The sequence below is a fragment of the Dendroctonus ponderosae genome, unplaced genomic scaffold (genome assembly GCF_020466585.1).
Source record: "Dendroctonus ponderosae isolate FM_Combo_2020 unplaced genomic scaffold, Dpon_F_20191213v2 Dpon_F_20191213_1, whole genome shotgun sequence".
In the NCBI taxonomy this organism is placed as follows: Eukaryota; Metazoa; Arthropoda; class Insecta; order Coleoptera; family Curculionidae; genus Dendroctonus; species Dendroctonus ponderosae.
The window spans coordinates 13796791-13822490 of NW_026017110.1; the positions used below are offsets into that span (position 1 = coordinate 13796791).

The following is a 25700-nucleotide window of genomic DNA, read 5'->3' on the forward strand; positions in this document are numbered from 1 at the left end:
AGATCAACGAAAAACTGATCATCAACGGCTTCTTTTAAAGGAAACATGTACATTTTCTCCTCTGCTTGACGCAGCAACTCATTTTCCTGTTCTTCCTGCTCTTTCTTCTGTCGTTCTAATTCCTTTTTTTCTTCTTTGCTTAACTTTTTACCCTTATTCTCTTTGGAGGATTTACTCTTCTTTGATGTTTTTGATTTTTTGTCCGACTTGGATTTTTTATCCGATTTGTTTTTAGTGTTTTTCTTATCTCCTTTACTAGATTTGACTTTATCTTTTTTAGATTTGCTTTTGGGTTCTTTTTTTGTTTTTTCCTTTTTCGGTCGTTTTGGAATTTTTTGAAATCGTTCTTAAATTCCTTTGGAGTATACCAGTCCATATTGACGTCCTGAGTGAGAAGAAACTGGGGAGTTGTAAGAGATATTTTTACCAGGTCAAATGCGAAGTTATGTTGGAAGTAATCGTAAACAATTTGACGAACTGTTAAAAGTAGAACGGATTTAATGAAACGTTCCTTGTCTGCTTTCTCAGATTTCTGATAGTGATCAAAGTTATACTCGTTTTTTGTTGCAAGTGGGCTATTCATAGTTCGAATAGAGGACAATGAAGTCCACCCCAAATTGAATTTTGTCATAAATTCGTTTTTTAAATTCCATACATTATGCTCGTAGAAAGCTTGGAAAATTTGATCTTTTGTTGGAGCAATTTCGTTACTGCTGTCTGGGGTATGATCAAGTGACGATTCCATTTGGTTTTTATGTTCTTCCATTACAGGTGAACTTACTCTTTCCATAATTATTTTAGTTGGGCATACTGGAGGTGTACATTTTCTGGTCAATTTGTGCCTAAAGCAAAATAGGGAAACAATCATTTACGACTTGTAAACTTATTCTGTTTACGCGTTGTGCATATAGCCACTCTCACCAGTCTCCAATTTTTATATTGTCTGATTCCTGGTTTTGCATTAATTCATAGGCAGAGCTATCAGTCGACGTCGCTGTTAAATCTTGTAACGACTTTAATCTGGGAGGCGTTGACATATCAACTTTACAAAAATCCACTGACGACTCTGATTCTTTTACACTAATGGGTTGCAACGTTTCTTCTTCAGAGAGTTCGTTATCAGATGCTGAATCGACAGAKGATGAAAGACATCCGACATTTGGCTCCCTAGTCGGTAACTTAAAAACCTGTAATAGTTAAAAGAAACATTACTTTATACGACATTACTTTGTTGTGATTACTGTGATAGTAAATTATGCTACATTTGCATGATGTATATGCATACATGATAAATGAGTAATAAAAGATGGGCTGAATCATGTTGTTTATTATAAGCAAGACGACTCTAATGAGCAAGTGAACGTTGTTGAAGAAAATTTAACTTTCTGCAACTGAATTTCTGATTGCCGAAGTCATAGCTAAGACTCACAAGCAACATTCAAGTTGATCGAGTTTAACATAAATATTAAAATCTAATGGAAAACCATGTTAATGTTTTGGGCAGGTTATAATATTAATTTTAGTAAACACTTAAAACAATGTTGTGAAGTGATGTTATGAGATACAGTTGAACAGTTCGGTTTTAAAACTCATTTAATGAATGTACTCATTTCAGTACATATACTTATCCATTCATTTGCGTTGGGATAGTGTGAAAACAATTGAAAAACTACATTTAACACAAAAAAATCTCAACTGATAATTACCACCAGCGTAATTATATTGTGCCTTTTAGTTTTGGTGGTCACCATTCTGATTTAACAGTTGATGAAGGGCAAAACTTTATTTTCAGTTTTATTTCAGTAAATCCATTACTATTCAATTTATGATTACATGTTTGCAGATTTTTTATTTTTTTGCATTCTTTTTTTACTATTTTTTCTAAGCTTGGTAAATATTCCTCAACGTCTCAGCGGAATTATGTCAATTTATAGTCAACCTGTAGGTTACTTCAGATGCCCAATTGAAATTTAAATCGACTTTATTCTGCCCGTCGACGTCTCGCCTAAATTAAAGCGTAGCCCGTTATTCGATTCCCGAATAATTACGAATTTTTCCTCGCGTCGATCAATGGCAAATGATTGGATGTAGTCAAACGTTAAAACTCACATTGCATCATTATCTGTAATATTATAACCGCTCTAATTCGTATTATAACGTCTCATTACTAAGGTTCAAGGCTTTTATTTGTTTTCATCAAGATTATTTTTTTCAATAAAAATTTTAAACTTTCATTCATTAATTTTTTTGTTTTAATTTATGATAAAAAACTTTCATATTTCGTTGCGAACTGTACATTTCAGTGAATTTTAGTTTGAAACTTGGAAAGGCAAAATCTACTTATGTTGAATGTTATAATGATATGTTCTGAATTAGTCCAGAAAGTTGTCGAATTTAAAAGTATTGTTGTGCTTATATTAATAGTATTATAAGGGTGATTCAAAATTGGCGTCATCCTTTTTGAAGGGTGATGGAGGCTCACTTGGGGAGTACAAGAGAAACATTGAAAAACATTTTTTCGAAAATTTCTAGAAGATATTAACAGTTGAAGATCGAATTTCAACTTTGTTATTAAGCATTATTTTGAAATTGTTCCATGTTTGATTGGCAGCATATTGGAAAACTCAAACATTCAAAAATGAAAATTACGATGTTTGCTTCAAGAATTTTAAATAATCTTCGTTTGTATATGAGACGCCCTGGCATGATTACTAATTATTCTCAAAAAGAAAAAATTGATTTTGGGCGGTTTTCTCAACTGTATTTTGAAATTTTTGTTAACACTTTGCATTAATAGTTTTAAAAATGTTTTCGAAATTCCATTAAAGTAAGTCTTTTTGAACAATAAATGCAACTCAAATTAAGTATGACAAATTCCCTTATAGGAAAAATGAAGAATTATTCGAGTGGCTGCAACTGTCATTTTTTACATAAAACTCCAAATATATCAAAAACGGTTCGACTTGGCTACAGTATATTGCATATGAGATATATTTAGAATTTGAAGTAGAATTCAAAATTGTAATAATATATAGGGTCTTCCATTTAAAAGAGGTAAGTTGATACGCACGTCCGGTATAACCGGAAATGTGGCCATTTTGAAAATATTTTACACCGCTTGCCCCCAATGACCTAGGCACACTGTCCAATTTTCAAATTTCTCCTAATTACAGTTTGTCAGATATCTATCGCGGCGGTTCCCGGTGGGACACCCTGTATAGAGATAATCAGTTTTCGGGCAAACTTACGAATAGTTCGAGCAAGAAATCCAGCAGATTTTCTTGAGTTATTTAAAAAAGCACTAAAATTTAATGAACACTTTTTGTACTAAAAATTGTTAGCACTTCATTGGTGATTTTTTGTTTGATAATGACTAAATTAGCGATATAAGATCTAGGATGGAGTTACTGAAAAAGACCGGTATAACTTTTCCATGTCGTTATTTTGCAAATCATTATATTGTTGTCACCTTTAATGTATATTTGTTTCGTGTGTAACTTCTTACTTATTGGAAGTGTAAACTCTGACAATGATAAAACTGCGGCTTGACGTGCGTTCTCGACTCGGTTTCCACTCAGTCTCAGATTTGTTTTCTGTGTTCTTCATCCTGTCGTTTCATCGGCAGGGGTGGCAAATGACAGTTGGTGAGGTGCTTCTTCATTGAGCGTGGTGAAGCATTTTTTATTCAAATTTAAACATAATAATCCCTATTTTGTCATGTTCAAATAAAAAGTTTCCTAATTAATTCACTTTTATATGAATTTTAAAATTAACATTTTGCTACTTTTAGTTCGAGTGTACAGTTATTTTGCAACTAGGACTTCGCTTTTTTTTTCTATATATTTTATCGCTTCTGAAATCAAAGCCATTTATTTATTAAATCCTAGGTTGAAACGATGTTAAAGGATTGATAATAATCAACTCACAAATTAGATTGTGATGTTGCTTTAATAAAATTTCGTTAATATCAGTTGTAGTCAGAGTTTAAAATTTTAGGCAAATGTTATAAACTAACCATCGTTTTACCGAGTTATCCAGGCAAATATAACGTTTGATCCCATTACCACCAGGGCTTTAATATGACTTTGAGGGTGCATGTAGTGAATAAAATGCGCTTGCTTTGAAACGTTGAAAAATATCGAGGGAAAGGAAAATTAAATTATTTACAATCAAACAGTCAACGATAGGAATTTGAAAATTTAAAATTCCAAATCCATAATGGCTTTACCAGCTGCTTAGGTGTCTACAGTCAAATAGAATTTGTATTTTAATAGAAATTTTAAAACAAAATATTCTTGAAGATTGCTCAGTTAGTACAATACATGAAAGAGACCAAACTTTTAAACTAATGGTTTAACAATCTTTGATTTATTCTACTCGGTTACTGATCAAACTGTGTGAGCAGTACATTATTTTACTACTCGCTATTTCTAACTTGAGAAAATGTCGAGTTTCGATATGAACGACAACTTACTAAAAGGGGTCAAGAGCTAAATAATCTGTATAACAATTAATAACAAATACAAATCAAGATTAGACTCAGGTCTTGCGCCTGTCTATCTATCTATCTATGATGTGATCAGGTCCACATTCTTGTAATCAAATATTAACACAATTGAGAAGCGCGAATATCATTAAAAAAAACGTCAACAATATAGAAGTTTTAGGAGGTTAAAATTTTATAGTACAGCTTGCAGTCTATGATTGTCGAACATGTGCGGTAAATACCAACAAAAAAACGAGAAAATTGCAGATTAAGAGGGGGCATAATAATTTAACTGAGACGATTTTTAAAAAGTGCATGAGTACTGCTTTATATTGGGACGTTTGTTATGCTATATAATTACCTTATTATATAACATACTTCTACTCAAAAAAATGCTATGTTACTACACTGTTTTGTTGTTACATTGGTTGTATAGATATATTTATTATTTTCGTTACATACCAACAACATACATAATAACGCGGAAACATTGGCCGTTTCTGAAAAAAGATGCCATGTCAACTTTTGCCCAAAGCCCCCCTCTTACTAATGTATAATTGAAAAATATGTTTCAACAGTTCGAAACCCATTGTCTGGAACTCATTGTACTTCCTATAGACTCAACAAATTCTCTGTCTCGATAAACATATTTTCACTCTTTGCACTTGAAAAGTGAAGCTGTACTTTTACGGGGTTAGAAAAACCGTTTCGATTAGGGCCTAACAGTGAATTATAATTGAATGCACATTTATTCAAATTAGGGCTAACCGACGCAAGACTCTTACAGCCAGATTCTATATGGCTGTAAACCTATCCGTAGCTTCTAGTAGATTATTCAAGTGGATATAGTAGCTTGTTAAATGTTACCTCATATTCCTGATTACACTCGATAACTATGTATTGCTTTGATGGCCTCAAGTGGATTGCACTCGATAGTGATTCTGTTAATATAGATGTATCTAAACTTAAAATACTCTCTGGAGTTTCACTGTCGTTTTCCAGAGTAAGTGTAAAAAGGTTTCTGGGAACAGGATCTTCGGAGCCTCCAGCTTGTATATATTCTTCAGCAATAGCCATTGCATCATCGATAATTCGTAACATTAGTTCCCTTGTCATGTTTTTCTTGATGATAAGTTCTATTATAAAAAGAACCCATTCCAATATGCTGCGCATTTGGAAACCTATATTCGTCTTGCACTTTCCAAATGCAATCCACAATTATATCGAGGAACCAAAATTCGACCAAGTTGTTTTGATAATCATTACAACTGAAAAACGGAGCTAACATTTCTATGGAATCTCTCACTCCAACTTGCCTTACAAAAGGAATTTCTAGATGGTTAATATCTTCGGGAATTTTTGGTAAAACCGAGATATAGCAATCTGTAATCAGCTCTTTAGGACTTGGCGGTGGTTTTGGTGGCTGTTCTTTTGCTTCTTGTATATTGTATATCATAAGGGCGTTATCTGAGAGAGGGTGGGGTTCAACATTTTGCGAATTGGTAGAAGTATCAGAAATGTTGCCTACTAATTCTTCAGATGTTAGCAATCCGCTGTTGGCCATAAAATGTTAATAAATATTGATATATTTCACTAACAAAGAAAAACGTATTTGAAAGCTTGTCACAAAGACAATAAACTAACGACAGTAGTGATAGCATGTGTTGCACTACAATACATTTTTCATTTCAGAATCCGAGTTAACAAACGTTTCTGGTGCAATCATATAATTTTGTATCTACATATTTCCTACAATATTGTCTTTTTAATGCGCACATGCACCAATGATTGGGAATACAAGGCTTTAATAATATACTACTTTATCCCCTTCTCATGTATTTGGAGAGCTGCAATTTATTCTAATTCAACGCATCAAGGCATTTAAAACTAGCGTCACATTTATATATCACATTTATATATTATATATATTTTTATCTGAAATATTTTCGAAAGCTTAATACTTAGCTTAAAGCTTATTAACATCACATAGTTACATTGCTTCGTATGTAAATTCAGCAAATTAACACGATACATATTTTGGTACATGCCTCACCCAATTTATTCACACAAGAATAGCCTGGAATAGAAATATTCTGTTTAAGTCCTATATTTTGTTGTTTCGGCAACAGAAAAGAACACATTATTTCCAGTTCGGTATATTTATTGTCGTTCATTTGTTGCAAATAAATTTTGAATTCGTTTTTAAACTAGGCAAAGTCCAAGTTYCAGACGGTTTTTTTTTATTTTCGATCTAAATTAACTAAAACGTTTTCAAAATTGGGTGAAAATAAGGTTTTGATTTATCACGAGAGTTATAATAAYGTTTAATGGGCCAGCCGATGTATAAAATGAATGGGGAATAAAATACTGATAAGTATACTATATTGAAGATCGGTTTGTTTTCTCGAATTGGAAACATAAAATTTTACATTAGTTTAAAAGTTATCTTATTCTACTTTATAGTACTACTAACGGGTTATCCAATTCGAGGTTGGAAAAGTAAAACCTTGCTATTTCATGTCTGTTAAAGGTAAACGTCATCCGAAGCGATTTTGTTTTAGTTGAAGGTTTGCCATTTAGGAAAATGGATCGTTTGACTGTCGAAGGACGCGTAAAAATTATTAAATGTGACTATAAAAATGGTGATTCTGCTATATCAACATTTAGGGCGTTTCGAGCAGATTACGGTCGACATAATCGACCCACGGAGGAAACAATTTTGAACACAGTAGAAAAATTTTAAGAGACTGAATCGGTTGCTGATATTGTAAGGCCTGTGCATCATCCCAACATTCGTGCAGCTTAAAATGTCGTTGTTGTTGCTCAAACTGTGGAGGAAGAGCCGAATTCGTCGATTCCCCGACTGCTCAACATTTGGGATTGTCTTGCGGCTCACTGTGGCGAATTTTGCAATTGAATTTGATGCCTTATCCATACAAAGTCCAACTGACTCAAGAACTTAAGCCTCAAGACCATGGGCAACGCAGAAGATACGCAATTGAACAACAAGCCATTGATTATGATTTTTCTAACCAAATTTTCTTGAGCGATGAAGCTCATTTTTCGCTCGGTGGTTATAAACAGAACAGCCCTATATGGGGCTCTCAAAATCCTCAGGTGATCGCAGAAAGACCTTTGCATCCTAAAAAAGGAACCGTATGGTGTGCATTATGGTCCGGTGCTGTTATTGGGCCATATTTTTTTGTGCAGTGCAACACATTTGTGTTGATATTATAAATACAGTCATTGATTGATACTCATTGATTGATTACTGCTGTTGTAGTGATCATATGTGCAGAAATTTCGTATCAAGTATTGAATATTGGGTTGAAAATTAATCATAGCTAAACCACACTCTTCCTTTCTATTCTTAATTTTTTTTTATTAATTTAAAATGCAAACAGTCTAATGTAATAAAAAACCGACAAAATGAGTAGATTAAAAATTCATCACTTGCACTTGGTAAAAAAACGGTAAGTTGACTATCGGTTAAATTGGTTCTTAACATAATCAAATTCGAATCTGTTTGACGTGGATATTGAATATTACACTCAAAGCTGTATAGTAGGGCAGGACACTTGAACAGCTACATACACTATAACTTTGGTGGCAAGTCATCAGTGACGAAATTTGACTACCAACAGAAAAATAATTATGCATGAAATTTGTGTTATAAGTCGATCTTTTTTGTTGTATTTTGGGCATTGGAGAACCTTAAGCAATCATAAAATGCGAAAGAACTTGACAATACTACCTAATTTAAAGCGATGTTGATTAATTATGTTCATCTTTAAAATTATTAGGTTGGTGAAAATTACAATGCTGCCGAATCGATAGTAGATTTATCGGAAATTTTTTAATGTCACATGTTTTTTTTAGCTCTGCTCCTTTTAGTGAAGCAGTTTTCGTTTTTTAGTTTAGTGTTTCCCAGCTCGATACGTTTTGATCTGCATGTGCACGTCTGCATGGCACGGATGTCATACGTTTATTTTGATAATACATTTCTTGTCTGTTCCTTCCGAATAGTACCGAAAGCAATTACTGCAAAAGCGCCGTCAACATTTGTTTTAAAAATGAGTGCAGATTTTAATATAACCCTTATACCCGGAACCCTATTGACTCTTTTTGATATTCCGTAACCACTGATTTTGATTTCAGTTTAATTCCAAACATCCTTAAGTGAAACGAAATCTTTTGCGTTGTGTCATTTTCTCAGATTTAAATACATGTAGGGTGTTTTGGGCGATTTAACGGGCATAAGTCGGTTAACATGTTTATTCTATTGCAGATATTCAAGAGTTTTACGAACTAACATTACTAGACGAAAACAAATCAGTTCAAGAAAAAACTGCCGAAACCATTCGGATAGCCAACAAATGGGAATCAAACGACGGGCCCATCATTCCTGCGTACACAAATAATGATGTAAGTACATTGTCTTATGTTGATTTTCAATCGGTGATTGGAAGTTCCATTTCGGAAATGGCCGAAATGCGAAATGAAAAACTAGCAGTCTGTAATCTCAGTGTCAGTCACGTTTCAATGGAGGTCTAACCGCTCAAATATTGTGGTATTCACAAAAACGAATATAACCGCATTAAAGATGAAGTAGGCTTTTCTCGGATTTACTGAAAGTGATCCATCTTGGGGTTCGCGACGAATATAATCTGAAGTGCTCGAGCGCATTTTATAATGTTTTTGGTGTTTTAATACAAAAATATATTGAATGTAGTAATTTGCTAATGTGTTATTAGCTGGATCACAGCTGCTTTGAATTTTAAAGTAGGAGCCATGATTCCGAAAGACAAAGCGACTAACAAATAGATGAAGCAAAGTATGATTTTTCTTAATGTTTGCTAATGTAAATGTTTTGTTAAATTCCTGATCAGTGACTTCAACCGTCATCTGTTTTGCCAAATGGTTAGCTATAAGTTTAAATGTTATGCAATATCTTCGTTCACATCTTCAATTTTACCACCCTAATTCGTGTTAACTAGTTGAGATGTAATTATATTGCTATTGATTGGCATTCGTTTTAAGAGAATATTGAGGAACATTGAGGGCTATGATAATGACAGAATAACTTTGCAGCTTATTTTTCTGTCAGGAAGTTTTACAACAATTAAATAACCATATCTTCTATATCATCAGCATAATTGTTGTCATTTTGCAGTTTTATTTTTTTCTAGCACACGAGCATTTTCAAACTGTCGCTAGAAGCCCAATTTTAATTATGGTATAACTGAAAGCTGTTGGCTATTGGATATAGTATATGTATAATATTTAATTCTACTAATGGCATGGCCACAGACCTGACTTTAGACAATTTAAACCAAAAATGGTATGTTATTGATGTTTCTTAAAGTCACGTTAATTTGGGTTCATGTTTCGGTTCAATTTAGAAGGGAAAATTGTTTGGAGTTTTTACGAGCTACGCTTTACTTTAAGGTTACAAACCATAAATCCATTTTATATTGCTAGCATAACGTAACAGAATTTGTATAAGTAACATACATTTCTTTTTAATAAGAAAATTGAATATAAGTAAATACTTTTATATGTAAATCAATGGTCGTTTACGTAATCCTTAGTATTAAATATGTTTCATAAAACACAAATTGTAATCGGGCAATAAACCCCTTTTATGAAGGTAGATAGTAAAAGATATTCTTAATAATTACTCATGCTCAAATCTTCTGCAAATCACGCGTCGATTTACCAAACACATTATTTAAGAAGAAACAGTGACTGGAAAAAAGTGTTGTGATTGTTGACAAAATATTAATTGCTGTCACTTTGTGTATACAGGGTAACTCAAAATAAAGTAATGACAATCAAGATTATTTTTCTATGCAATAGCCTACTTTTCCAATTCATATTCAGATTCTAGATTGAAATGAACGTTTAAACACGGTAATGCATCAAAATGTATACAATTTTATCCAGAGTTCAGGGGTTTGACATTATTATACCTCACTATGCCCTTAATGTCCATAATTTTTACATAGATCATATATGGATAGGAATGCACGCGCATTTTGGCCAACCAGTTCACTTGACCTGACTCCTTACGACTTTTCTTTAGGGATACGTCAAAGAAAGCCTACCAAGTTTCTTTAACAGCTCCTGAGGACACAAAACAGAGAATAAGACGCGCTTTCCATAAAATATTCTCACAAATGCTGATAGGAGTTCTTCATAACAATGTTAGAAGATTAGAATTATGCCGCAGGACAAATTGTATTGCGTCTAATATTGGTTTTCATATTATTTTGAAATTACATCGTTTATTTTAGTAAAAAAAAATAATAATAGAGTTGTCTTTTGTTTAAAAGCTATTGAATTCAGAAATTATATGTTATAAAAATACATCAAATTCAATGCATAACCTGAATATGGATTAAAAAGTAGGCTATTCCTTAAAAAACTAAATTTGACTGTCATAAATTATTAAGAAATGAAGATAATTCTTGTTCGATTAAAGTAATTACTATAAATACTAAATTTCACAAGGCTGAAAAGATACTTAACTGAAAAATCTACAGAGGCTCCCTTACGCATTTGATAGAAAAAGCACTGTAACATTTTTTGGGTAAACAGAAGGATTTGGGGAAACAGATGATCTGTTTAAAGTTTATTCAGAAAAAGTGTACGGCTACACTGCTTTTGCTGTTTGATTTTGAAATATCTGGAGAATCATGCGATCGATTTTTACAAAACTCGCTTTAAAATTTTCCCTAAGAATACGTGACCTAAGTCGGACAAGACAGAAACTGTGAACGCTGTAAGATTTCACAAATAGGATAAAAATGTCAAATAACGATGTAAGTACTAATCTTAGATGTGAAACGCAACTTAAAAAAATGAATTTTTCTGCTACCAAATAAAAATATCTATCAGTTTTGCGCGTGAACTCGGATGCATCATCAAAATATGAGTCTTCCATCGGAACAAATTTACTGTGAGTTTCATTAAAATACATATCATCATTCCCCGGTATTTTATAAAACTTTTTTTTTAAACCTTGACCATCAATATTAGAGGAGCCAGACATTTTTTCTTGTCAAAAGTTAAGCCACATCGTCCTTTGAGCTTAGTACCCTCGTAATTATATGGCTACGTGATGCTCTGTATTATTAAATATAAAAATTTAAATTTTAAACTAAACTGGATGCTTTTATTATAGGCGCTCAATAAGCAGAAAAGCATTTTCATATTTTTTAGAGCGCGTAGTTAGATAAATCATGTTGACCTCCACAAATATCAAAACGATTTCCTGGGTATTACAAAACGCAAGGTTCTATTTACTCAGGAGATAATTCTCTCGCTCCACCCTTTCTGCACGGTGTTAAAGGTAGTTTTATAGTAATTATATTACTCAGTTTCGTCATTAGCCAGAATCTCAATGGACCTGAAAAGTTCACAGGGGTTTATTCCTAATTGGACTCTCGAAATTAGGTGCCGAGATAAAAGTTTCCCACGAAGGCATTATGTGAGTAAATTTACGATTATATTTGACTCCATTAAGCCTGGTATATTGTTTAATGATTCGACGAATGGTGCGGAATTTAGAACTTTCATTTACTTTGGGAAAGTTGGATTCGCGATTCTGGAATCTTTTTTGCAATTGAAAACAAAGAAAGCGAAGATAATTTACCTCTACTCCTGACAACATCCAATTATTTACTTTGCGTCTGAGGTTTCCGTGTAAAATCGCGCTCTCCTATAATTTCTTGCAGCCCATATAATTGCTTCCCCGTTTTTCTTGCCCAGAATTGATATAACCTATTTGGCAAATTACACTTAAAAGCTTTTCAGACTGAACACTCGAACTGAACATATTTTTCCTTAGGTAATTCATATTTCATTTTTCGACTATCAAAGAATAATTGTCTACAAAAGTTTCGGCAACAAGCACATAGTCATAAAAGTTGAACACACATAAAAGTAGACGACTACTAAAGGCGATTTTTCCCGAATTTGGTAAATCAGGCTTAGTGAAATATATGTGCGATGTATGTCACAAATTTGTTCAAAGTTGACTGTTAACATAATTTTTTTCAATTTTATAAATCGTGCTCTTCGGTTTTCCATATCTTTCAGCAATTGTTTTCGTTGATCATCCTTCCTCGATTAATATAATTATTTAAGTTTTTTTCAAATAAATTTTAATGTGGTATTTTGATAATAGAAAAATGTATTTGTCAGTATTGTGTCATTTACGCAAAGGTAGACCGGGGCAGAAAGTCAGATTTACACAAAAACTATCTAATTGTTATGGAAAACTATGAAGTTTTTCTAAAACCGAACTATTAGTTGGATTCACAATACGGTCGCATGTGTAAATGACTAAAATTCGAAAACGTAAAAACTTTTCAATCTCAGTTTCAGTACAGATTTGACAATCAACAATTTCCTTAAGGAAAATGGATATTTTAGAAGTTTCACATGGCGACATTTTTCAAAAAATGTTAAACTCATAGTTTCCATTAAGTCTTAAGCGATAGTATAATCTCGATATTGCAGTCCCCAACTTTTCAGCATGCTGAGGAATCCGTTTGTTTTTTTGTTGTCTTATTAGCCATTCTGTTGCTGTAATGTACAGCAATTCAGAAAGAAAAACATTTGTCATAACATTATGTTTGGCATATAGTTTAATGCAAAATACCTTCAAACGTATTAAATTTTTTTACGTTTTTTTACCATTATCAACGAACATTTGTTTCGTCTTGAGGTCATGTCTCGAATAAGGTGATCGTTTGCCTTGGGCATATAATTTATACCTTCAGGGAAAAGATTAATTTTTTCAGTCATCATCATCATTATTCTCCAGCCCTTTGCGTCCGCTGTCTGACATAGGCCTCTTCAAGTTTCTTCCAAGTTTCTCGTTCCTGTGCCGCTGCAATCCAGTTGGTGTTGAGCTTTTTTAAATAATCTGTCCATCTAGTGTGTTGTCTTCCGGGATTTCGTTTGTCTGACCATGACCTCCATTTCAGAAGTTTTTTCGTCGATCTCTGATCTGTTTGGTCGACAGCGATTTCGACTTTTTTCAATGAAGTCTTCTACGAATCTTCTCAATTGTTTGCCTCTAAGTGAGATCCCCAGCATATATCTTTCCATCTTTCTTTGTGTGACACTCAATGTCCTTGCTGAAGTCCTAGTGAGCGTTAGGGTTTCTGCCCCATATGTGAGAACTGGTAGGAGACACGTGATAAATGTCTTCCTTTTTAGGCTTATAGGAATGTTCTTCTTGCGCTCCCTCTATGCATATATTTCCTGTTGGTACTGGATTTGTCACTGCCTTAGCTTTTGTATGGTTTCAGTCATATTTAGTACATGCCCAAAGGTCCAGAAAAACCAGGCATTTCATACATTTGCTATCATTTTTAATTCCACATAAGTCATTAGATGGTCATTTTATTTGTAATTTTGTGTTTCGCCATAAAAGTATCTAAATTTTAGTACGTCAAGGTGTATGCAAAATGTACAAAGTACAAAGCGGTAAAAAATGTGTAAAATATAAAACAGATTTTAGTTAATTAAAGTTTAACAAATTTAAAGCGGCTGTTCAAATCCGCTATCTATAATTACGTATAACGTAATATTATATGTAATAAACATACGCAAATATTATATGGTCGCCTAGTTATCGACATAATAAGGACGGGATAAGACGGGACATCGTTATGTACATATAAATAACATAGAAAACATTCTAAATAAATTTCTAAGATACTGCGCCTACAAGGCATCCATACCTTTAGATAATTTGGTTTAGCTACAATTACGACATCAATTAGAAATTCAAACGCTTGAACATGGAAGATTGGAAAGTGAAATGATATTTTTCTTTAAATTAATTAACTACCATATAAATTGCCCTTATTTGCTCAGTGAATTTAATTTCCATGTCAGAAGTCAATCTATATTTTACTTAGCAGCTCATAATACCAATTACAGTAACTTTATAATTATCGACAGAGTATGCAGAACTGCTAACAATTTAGATTTGCCATTTTTTATATTTCTTTGGGAGCATTTAAGTCCGAACTAAAGCTGAGGGTACCCATGTAATTTATTTATTGATTATTTATCTGTTATTGTTATGTGAATTTTTATTGTATTTTAATATTTTTATACGCATTGTATAATTCGCCATGGATTTTTTTACGTTTAATAAGTTTTGAATTTGAATAACTTGCAACTGAAAAGGAGTATGAGAATGCTGCTTTTTACCCAAAATTTTGTAGATATTTTACAGTATAAGTGAGATAAGAATATCGTAAATGCGATACCTAGGCAGCATTTGAAAAATCAGTGTGCAACCGATCGAGAAAATATTTTGCTAATCCACAGTTGATGAAATACTTTGTCAGCCATTAAGTCCATCGATCGAAGTGACATTATGTAATATTGACAATAAAGTGAATTCTCATGCGACAAAGCATAATTCACCCCATCGAAAATCTATTGTTTGTCCCGGCATAATAGCAATTCAATTATTGGGCTTTTGTTTATAGAGCTAAATTCAAATGGTCAAATGCGTGCCGACATGTTAAATGCAATCATAAGAGTCTAATAGTGCCGCAAGTCATTTTAGGCTAGCAAATAGGAAACATAAATAATTATATGGGTAGTGATGTAACGTAGACTCTCAGATGAGCACCAAAAATAATAACGAGTGTTGGCGCGGATAGAACATTTCTGAACGCGCCAGTTCGGCGTCCTGTCATTTATTTTTGTTCTGGTTGTTTTGGTGTGTAACAATGACAAAGAAGTGAAGTTGTCAATCTAGTAATAATGAATAATAAAAAATTAATAAATCAGCAATCATCCAATCAATAATCTATAAAAAACGAAATAAAAAGGCAAGCAGTAATCCTCAGCGCACTAAAGCACAAAGGTGTGCAGAACAACGAGTGAAATTAAAAATGTAGTTATTGAAAATTATTTACGTGTAGGAATAAGATAAGCAAATCTAAGGTAAAATTTGTTAATAAACAACCGGAGGAACCGGGGGCATTCGGGGCACAAATTGGTCGCGTTGAAACTCCGCTGCTTTTAAAAACTTTGAACATTGTATTTCTTAGCTAATTATACGATTCCATAACTGATTTGGAAAGTTATATAATTTGCATCTAAAATAGGTTTAGGTGGTGGTGTAGTTACATAAAATTATTTTTTACCTTAACACGATTCAACGGCCGTGCGTTGTGAACAATTTTAATCTATAACTGTTAAGTTCTCAAAGTAATGTCCTCCCTGAAAATTGATGTATCACATTTCCTCAGACCAGCTTTTAAATTTTATTCAGCAATTCGCTGGAGACCTTTCCTTTTTTCAACAATTGCGAAAAATTGTATTTTTTAAGTATATTCGCATTTCGATTACCTACGGGAGCATCCTTCAGTCTAATAACATCTTTTCGACATGGGATTTTTAAGGACAAGACAGACAACACATCAAGTATCTGTATCAAGGGAATGACTGTTGAGTGTTGCGTTCTATTCATATTCAGACACAATTCCACAAAATGTGGCGGATGTTACATTTGGCATGAACAATGGATGCTTTGTCATTTTCAGCATTTGATTGCTCGGTTCTGCCAAAATCGTGCTTTATTTTGATTTCTACTTTGATTTTTATCTGATCACACAACCTATCCGTTAAATAAAGAATTGTAGAAGTTGTCGCGATTGAGTTCGAAGCATACAAAAACATTCAAATTGCTAGATTTATTTATTCTTTCTTGACACTTATGATTTTTGAAAATAGTTGCTTTAAGAGAAATTTAGGACAATAGATTCTAGCGACTAAATGATGAATAAAAAATAGATGTTAAAACTTGCCAAAAGGGGCACGTAAAAAATGTTCCAGGTTGAGTAGATTAATATAATATATAAATAGACAGAAAAATCTGAAACCGTTAAATTTACTATTTCTCTCAGTTTTCAAAACATTAGAACGAAATTTACTATGAACATAAGTAAATACATCAATTTCAATAAAAATCAAAAGCTTAACAATTCAAATTCATTCCTCCCAGGTTTGGAACGTTATTTGCTGAACGATTTATGAACTTATAAAATTACGTTGTTCGTTTTAGAAAGCGAGAATCTACCATAACTCATCCTAATACCAAAGTTTCGATTGCCAGTCAAATTAATCTAATATTCAGCGAAATTTTCGTTTAAACTAAATATTCACGAAAGTACTATCCCCCAAAACAGTTAGGTATTTTAAGAAAAACATATTTCCAAGTTAAAGTTATTTTATTTAACAAGTCCTCATTACATAATGTACATTCATATAAACTAGCCCATTAGCCATGATCACAATGATCACAATTTAATGCAAAACAGATGTAGAATAACCGATGTTGGTGATGGGTGCGGCATAAGTCAGTGGAGCTGTCGCTTTTACAATAGGAGCTGAGTATGCAATCGGAGCTGCTACTCTAGCGATGGGAGCGGCTGCAGGTAATGCAGCAGCAACTCGAGCAACTGGAGCGGAGGCGACCGCTACTGGTGCAGCTATTTTAGCTACAGCCGGTGCAGCTACTAAAGGTTCTCTTCGTACTACCGCATTGAATCCATTAAGTGCGTCTGCGGTGTAGTCAACAGTTCTTCTGGTACCATCAGGATCTACCAAAGAGTAGGATCCTTGGACGAGGTCTCCGTTTCTGCTCTCAACCTATAGAAGCACCAAATTCAACAAGAGTCCAGGAAAAAGAGCACTAAAGCCTGAAGTGGAAAGTTCATGAACATATTGAAGATACCTGGCTTTTGGAGTCTCCAGTCAATGCATCTTGAACGTCGTATCCGAACGAATATTGTGGATTAGGATCGTATTCTGCAGCGACTGGGGCAGCTACTACAGCTTTAGCTACGGGAGCAGCTACAACTCGTGGAGCGTAAGCCAATGGAGCGGCGAGGCGAGGAATCGCGGCTTGGTATGCCAAAGGAGCAGGAGCGATCGCTACAGGTGCCGGAAGGAGTGAGCCTGCTCTAACTGTGGCTGCTAACGCGGCGATGAGGAAGATCTGAAGTGACGGTTAAAATTGAGAACACACACCAGAGTTTTTATACATCATAACAACTTTTTATAGAGACTCTGCATACTGCAATGAAGTGCATCTAGAATTCTTGCCGTTTTCAGCAATTTTGAATATTTTGCATATGATTCGACAACATTTGAATAATCAGGTACAAGTTTTGGGAATTCGGAACGTCTCAATTTGTTTTGCTTTCAAAAATTATGTGATGCAGTTTCAAAAAATTTTAGATCGAATTTTCAAACCAAAACTGAAATTCCCTTTATTGACAATTCAAGTATTCATCAAGCTAATCTAAAACAAATGGGAATTTGATTTGAACGCGACGGCGTCTACTTATGCTAATCTAAATAACTGGTTGTATCAAACTTTTAGACTTTTGAGGAAAGATGGTTCGCTTTGTTTTTAAAATTTGATGATTTTGTATAAATGGGGTTTGAAATTCAAATATAATACATTTTTTCACAGTTTGAAGTACTTAAAGCTTAGTTCGGCGTTTTGAAACTAATTATTGAATTTATTTATTCAGCTCAACTACCAGTTGCGAAGAACTTAAAATGTGAAAACTTTAGATTTTTGCCGCAGTTTTTACAATAGTCACCGAAAATGCCGTGATATGACAAAATAACAAACTAATGCATTTAATATTTATATTTCAAAAGGACCTCATTTTTTTACATTTTGCCTGACAGCTAGTATCTTAAATAAATACTATATGTGGTCGAATCATCTTCTTTGTCTTTTACCATAATACAAAGGTACATAAAATTACATACTTGATACTTTAAATTTACTGAAACGGCTGAAGTTCGAGTAAAGTTTTAAGTTTCATCTTCTATCTATAAAATATATCATATAATGAAGAATAAAATTTGCTATGTTCATAAAAATTTTAACAAGATGTGGGTAGACAATATCAAGTTCGTTTTTAAAGTTAAATTTCAACATGCACATGATATAAAGACACCTTAACTGAAGACAAATATCACGTTTGTTATGTAGGCGTCTTAGCTCAAATTTGCTAAAGAAACATACAGCAATCCCTTTAATGCCCAATCAGGAGACGGAAAAAAACGTAACAATATATTTTTTTGTTAAAGATATGTCTACGTGAATAGAAACTTGTAAATAATGACAAAGTAAATAGCTCGAGACACAGCGAATGAAGAAACGTGATGCTTGACGTGAACACCGCATAACAGATTGCTTTGAATTGAATGTTTGCAAAATATATCAAAGAACCAGGATACGTTTAACTGCTTTTGAGTATGAAGACTATAAATAAATACATATTTGACCATTGGGGACTGCTAACGAGAAAACCGAGAAACGGCCTACAGAATAACAAGCAAACAAGTTTAAAAAGGAAAATTTAATAACATAAAAAGACTGGCAATTTAAATGTTTATAGTTCAAAATGTTAGTTTCCATATAAGGCATTAATCTGCTATTAATTACCCGTCGGAATACTAAATAATACTTCGAACAATATTTTTACATAACTAGTTTGAGTAAATATTAGGTTTTTCTAACCGTTACCTTTGCAACTAAAATTAAGTTTCTTTTACTGGACTATAAATGAAAGCCAAATTATTGATGTCTGGTTACATACCTTGCAAACCATTGCTGACTATACAAAATGTACGTAGACTCGAATCACCAAATTAAAAGTGTAACAATTACGAATACGAATCGCCTTTTATACAACTTGTCGTCCACTTCATTATCCTTCATTCTTGCAGTGCAAGTCCGAATTCTGAAAGAACCGGACCCGTATGATAAGGTCGGCAATCGATTTTGGAAACCAGATTACCTACTGATAAAATTGAATCCGGTCAATGAAACTGCATGCATGACACTATAATTGCATTTATATTTGTTACTATGTTCTTTTCTTATTGATGCAATTGTTGTTAATCATGGGCACAGTTGCTAACAATTTTGTTGATTTAACGAATTACTTACTCCCTTCGTTTTCTTAGTTTCATATTATTTTATACTCTCATTCAGTACACATAGAAATCTAAGTGTGGATTTTTTCACATTTCTGCATACAAGACGTCAAAGGGGACGTATTCAAGATGGAGCAACAACTTTGTTCAGCAAAGATTTCGCATTGAAATGCTCGACTGAAATATGCATCAGTTCAACTATTAAATGATCATTATTCGTGCATTTTTCTAAGTATTTATGTTGTTCGATGAATTATTGTTTTATTGGTTCCTACCGTTCTGGTTGAATACAACCCCACCACAAGAACTTTTTTTCTTGCATGTAAAACTGTTATTAAAAATTAAATAAGCAAAACGTCTAGAAGTGAAATGAGTCAATTACCGCAAAACCATTGTTTGTTTATTCTATTCCTGTCAAAACTTTCTTTGTTCACAGAGCATATAAGATTTTATTATAGGACATTATATGGGTGTTTCTACAATCTTAAAATTGGCGAATTCGTCAAGTAGTTTTAAATTAATAAAACTTTGAAATCATATTAACTTCCGTTCTAGTACATTTTTAAATTATAGCTAGAAGCCATCACTGCTTCTAATTCTAATCAAATGCCGATCAAACCGATGATATGCCTATTTGGTAACGAAGACTGGCAGACAGATAAGCCTAAGAGGCTTGTCAATCAGAATTTGCCTTGTGTTGTTTATGTTAATAATTATGCTCCTTTATCTCAAATTTTGGTTTTCAAAATTTGTTTATAAATTTGAAAATTAGATTTTTTCCATTTTCCAATATGACCGAAAAAACTGTAACTACAGTTTTGGTTGTTGTTTTTTACGCTGTTAAACAAGCACTCACTCTCATAACTAATTTGATCTACGAAATAAATAATTCGCTTATATTTGTTGAAATTTATCTTAATTGACTCCGGTTTTCATCTAAGGGTTACTTGTTTAACGATTTAGGTCATCAAAGCCTGCTAAAAATGTGTTTATAATATTCGAAAGAAAAATTAATAAGAAGTTGGTTTAATAGGAAAATTTGCACTTTTGATTTCTCAGTTACCTCCACATCCAAAAAAAATTGCGAAAATCCTAAAACATGTCAATACCAGAAATTAGATAGTTGTCCTTATGTGCTAAAATAAACAAATATTTACAAAATATCGAGGTTTTCTATATTCGGAGTCTAATATTCCATGGTGAATTTGAAAACTCTTATGGTTATAGCATCACAGTAATTTTTCAGTTACTACTTGAAAATTAAAATTAGCTGATGGTAAGGTCCCAAATTGTCGTAAAGCAATTGGGAAAGCTTATAAATGTTCCGAATGTATTTCGATGTACAAAATACTGGATGTACCAGTTCGTTTGATATTTATATACTTGGAACACTGGTGTGAGAACCACTCTGTAATTTGCCATTATATTATCAAAGAATCGGTCTTTTTGTATTGAAGTGTGTAATTTTCTTATATAATTATTTCGTTATTATATAATTATTTTCAAATTAAAAGAAGTTTTTCGTATTTTTTTCTTACAAATCTGTCCTTTGCTCTGGCACAATGCTCTACATTTTAACGGGCATGCACATATATGTCTAATTTAATTTTACTTTGTCATTTACTTGATAATGCTATGTTGTGTTTGTTATTGTATTATGGTTATTTTTTGACGAACAGGAGCACGATTTTCTTCCAGATAAAATTGAAGAGAAAGTCGGTTTCTAAAATGCGTTTCTATTTACGTACGGATTATTATTTAGTATTCGTAAGGGCGTCGGTCGATATTTCAACCCACTCTCTGCTAATACGTTTTAGGTGGTATTCATTTCTAAGTTGAAGCAACAGGCTGTAATTATCTTTTATTGGAAAAAAATAAAATTACGAACTCTTATTGTTCTTCTGATAATGGCTTCTCGATTGGCGCAAAAAATCGCTTCTCTAATGAATGGATTTCTTTGAAACTTGATGCGTCGTTATGCAGCGAAAAATATTAAGACATTTTTTAAAATGTTGAAAGGCTCTAACAAATTTCTTCTACATCAGGACTATTTAGGGTTCTTAAATCTGATGTAATATTATCTCTCCAGTGCATTTTTGGTCTTCCGAGTGGTCTTTCTCCGTTTGGATTCTTTGCGCACACCAGTTTAATCTTCCGTCTTTTAACATAACCCGCCCGCCTCAGCCCGCCTTAACCACCTCAGGTTGGTTAGACAACTGTTTCAGCTCTCTGTTTGTTCTTATGCTGTTCTCTTGAGTGGTATGGTCTTTTGTTCGTCCATATATTCACTTAAGTATTTTTCTTTCTGGAATTTTAATCCAGTTTTATTTAGGTTTTGTTAGTGTTCCTTTCTCACAGACGTACGTCATAATGGGTCTTACAATTGTTGTGTAGATATTAATCTTCGTGCATCGGGAGCGTGCGGGTTTTGAATTTTGATTCACTTTGTGGGGCACAATAGCAGCGATGGGCACATTAGATTCTATTGTATAATTACTGTGTCATGTTATTATTTATTTGAGGTTATTGTGGCCCCCAACCATTTCATAATATCTTTAAAATTATAATCGTTTATTGAACATTTTACAAAATTCGCAAATTTGCATTTGCTTCATTAATTTTGAGACTAGCGTGATTGGCAGCACGTTTCAAATTAAAAAAATGCGTCTTTCGCACTGACAGTTGTATTTCCTACTACAGTAGGAAGTTTGTTATCCGATTCTCACTGCACTTATTTACCCCTCTACAAAAACCCCTCTTTAGTTAATATTGTAATTTTTTTGGAGAGGCCAAGTTCTGCCATTGCGTCCATTGCTCGTCGCTGAGAATGCTGACATAAGCTTGCCTGAGCTTGTCATAAGCTATATAAGACGTGATGTATTGTTTTGTTAAATTCCCAGCATTTCCCCATTAGCTGCCTGACCGGGAATATTTGCTCTACCGTTGAGCAATTCTCTCTAAATCCACATCGATAGTGCCAAATTGGTGTTTGCGACTTACAGTTTTTTCTCATTGATGAAGTTTGACTTGCTCTCTTGCCAATTATGGTATGAAGCATATATTTACCACACTTTGGAAAGATGGTCATAAAATATTATTTTTTATTAAGGGAAACCTAGCAAAAAAACCGGCCACCACTGCTATGGCAATTGAAGTCAATCGTGACACATGTTTCTATACGAACTGAAGCATAGTATAATGAAAGTTTGATTAGGGTCTGAATACTGTTGGATAAAACACCCTGTATACGCTGTTTGATCAAATGAATTTACAATTTTTTTTACATCTATGATTTTAATATCTATATAATCAGGAATAGGATGGGTTTATTTTCCCAGCGATTGCTCAAATCCAATTTTGTTCTGCATGAGAGATCATTAGATGTAGCTTTTAAATGCACATACACTTTTTAGGATTTAGATACAAATAATTGATAAATAATATTGGCACATGTTAAAGATATAGCAAAATACTTAATTGCCACTATTTAACATTTTGCCGGAGGTAACTATCGTTTTAGGTTTTGGAATACATAATTACTTTTGGTGCAGTCACGTTTTGAACTTGGCAATTAAAATAAAACCTGAGAACTGCACAAATGCCTTGTAGTTGCCTCACAATCACAACAATCTTGAATTTCGCGACCTATGGAGCAAGTTTCATTTAATAAATTTTGGCTAACAAAAATTATAATTTGATACATATCTGTATTTTACTTGAACCACTAGTTCTAATTCTTTTCGCGATTTTTACGTGCAATTATAAACGTTTATAACATAAATAGGATGCACATTTCTTTATTGAATAGCCTAAATGCAGGGAACCTAAATGCAAGGAAATCAGTTTTATTCTAAAGAAGAAAAAATACAGGTTTTGATATTTTTTATTTGATTGGTATATCGATACACATTTATAAGTCATTACATTTCATAAATGGGCTGGCCCTTATATAAATCGCCCTGATCATATATTATTATATGATGATCCCGGCATATCCAAGGTTACCTTGTTTTATACATTCGAAACTAAATATCACTGCCTTTATTATTTAACTTAATTTGCACATTACGTGAAGTTATAATAATTATATTCAATGTGAATCACGCTTTGTTAAAACTTAAAATTCAAGTTTGGTTTATTGACCTTTCCCGTACCACTTCTGCAGTAATCAGGGTATCAAATGGTATGCGATTAGCACAGCAGAGCATTCAGGGACACTTTAAAATTGCTTTGGCTTTGTTGTGACGCTGCAAACATCTTGTGCCCTTATCTGTTCGTTTGAGAAGAAATCGCCCCCCAACAAAATATCAACATTTTTTGGCAGGTGCTGAGGGAATAGCGAAAAATTGGCGAGAGTAATGGCGAAATATATTTTTAAAGTGTTTTCGATTCAGTTAACTTTATAGTGTAACGAATTTATTCAGCAAGACTCTAACAGCATAATCTGCAATCAGAAATACTACCAAAATATCACTTAAAAGTACACTTCAACAGCTTCCCGTATTTTAATTTATTTTAGCGACAAAAAGGGGAAGTTAACTAAATTAGAAAAAACACATTTGTATTTTACAAAAAATCAACAGTCCATAAATGATAATATAATGAAGAAGTTTTTAAGTAATTTTGAGGCATTCCTGAATACTCGCTCTCATACCACATTGTTACATGTCTACATATTTCTAGTGGCTATTTATTCATTTATATACAACCATAAATCTGCAATTATCCAACTATACAAATCGAAAAAAAATGTCAAAATCCAATTGCAATAAACACATACACACAGACACACACATAAATGCATCATGCTTTTAAAACATGTCGTTTTATCGTTAAGGTTTGACATACATATCAAGCTGTATATTTGATTTTATAATTACATATGGCTGACGGTATGTAATAAAATTTGCCTTCACTCAGAAGCGCCATTTTTCTACTTTAAACTATGTAGTAGGTATTAGGAAAACTAGTTAAGGATCCAATTAGCAGATTTATATTAGAAAAAGATTCAATCTGTTGAACGTTTTTTCCGTCCCCGATTCTCTGTCCGCATTTTATCGCTAAGTGTTAAAAATTAAAAGTATTTTCGTCTAGCAGATACGACGATTGTTATTTGAAATAAATAATGGTTATCCCATTACTGATGATCAGTATTTTCTGTCTGCAGCCACAGAACATAAAATGTGTTTTATGCAGAACGACACGCATACATACTCAGCATACCTACGATACGTTATGATGTTTTTGAGTTAACAACAACATAATCTTTCTCAAAATTGGTATTTTTTTTAACTAACTGTTAACAGAAACTGTTCTGTTCATACGGAAAAATCCGCAATTACCCATTAGGTCATCAAAAAAGTATATACGCGTACGTTTCTACGGATGATTTTTGGTTCGGCTTTTAGGATTAATCACGCCTACGTTTAGGGTCTCACAAAATATCGACTTTCCATAAAAGGAGCAATGATAGCCAGGAAAAAATGCCGTGGTAAACCCATAATAAATCTAGGAAAAAACGTAGGCACTTAGGCAATAGCTCACGGTCATTTATTTAGAATTTTCACGAAACAACACAGTACAAAATGAGTGTGTACATTATAATAACCAAAATGATGATAATTTTACATATATATTTTTGCAACATATTGTATTGATATTTTTTGAAATCCTATTCTGCCAGCACCTTTATTAAGTACTTATAAATCGGTTTGTAAGTTGCATTTTTTCTTGAAAATGTTAAACCATTCTAGTACAACATATCTGTAGACAGTACGAACATAAAAGGTGTTTACGGCTACATGTTATTCCTAATGGCTATTTAACGTGGAAATAAATAAAAATCTGACTAAATAATTGCTATTCAATAGTAGCTAGATCAGATGGTGCAGGCGTTAATAATCCGCCCTTGATGCCCTTAGAACTGGAGAAATAAATATAAATGGTATAAAAATGACATCGGGACCATAGCTGTTAAAAGAAGAAAAATAGAAAACTGTTTTTTTGGCCCTCTTCGGGATGCTAACTATTTCCCATGAAAATTCTGAGAACCCCGTGAGAAGCTTATTACTTTTACAATTGGGTAAAACATCATTTTCTCGTGGTTTTGAACGTATTACTAGTACGAAATCATTATACGATTGTTCCCTCGAGCCATATTCAGCCCTGTGCTGTATCATAAATGCTATTTTTAACGGCCACACGTTAT

At 33.2% G+C, this 25700-nt stretch overlaps 3 protein-coding genes across 10 annotated transcripts in view; 1 reads left to right on the forward strand and 2 right to left on the reverse strand.

Moving 5' to 3' along the window:
• The window catches only part of LOC109533899 (disks large 1 tumor suppressor protein), a 476297-nt gene that overhangs the window by 229183 nt on the left and 221414 nt on the right, over positions 1 to 25700 (forward strand). For 5 of the 6 annotated variants that reach the window (XM_048670186.1, XM_048670185.1, XM_048670184.1 and 2 more), the window contains one exon: positions 8775 to 8913. In XM_048670186.1, the coding sequence (XP_048526143.1) occupies positions 8775 to 8913 (139 nt within the window). The remainder of the gene's footprint in view (positions 1 to 8774; positions 8914 to 25700) is intronic. The other variant, XM_048670183.1, reaches the window with a different exon arrangement.
• LOC109534090 lies at positions 7 to 6108 on the reverse strand. 3 transcript variants are annotated; one of them, XM_048670210.1, is made up of 4 exons: positions 6015 to 6108; positions 5354 to 5953; positions 922 to 1187; positions 7 to 842 (listed from the first exon to the last, which is right to left on the reverse strand). In XM_048670210.1, the coding sequence occupies exons 2-4, from the start codon at positions 5657 to 5659 to the stop codon at positions 140 to 142; spliced, it is 1275 nt and encodes a 424-aa protein (XP_048526167.1). In that variant the 5' UTR covers positions 5660 to 5953; positions 6015 to 6108; the 3' UTR covers positions 7 to 139. The 3 variants fall into 3 exon arrangements, with proteins under 3 accessions (XP_048526167.1, XP_048526166.1, XP_019755201.2); XM_048670209.1 differs by having other exon boundaries at positions 5354 to 5754; positions 5808 to 6108; XM_019899642.2 differs by having other exon boundaries at positions 5354 to 6108.
• On the reverse strand, positions 16740 to 19255 carry LOC109534424 (larval cuticle protein A2B). Its single transcript, XM_048670218.1, has 3 exons — positions 19153 to 19255; positions 17265 to 17528; positions 16740 to 17179 (listed from the first exon to the last, which is right to left on the reverse strand). The coding sequence occupies exons 1-3, from the start codon at positions 19162 to 19164 to the stop codon at positions 16835 to 16837; spliced, it is 621 nt and encodes a 206-aa protein (XP_048526175.1). The 5' UTR covers positions 19165 to 19255; the 3' UTR covers positions 16740 to 16834.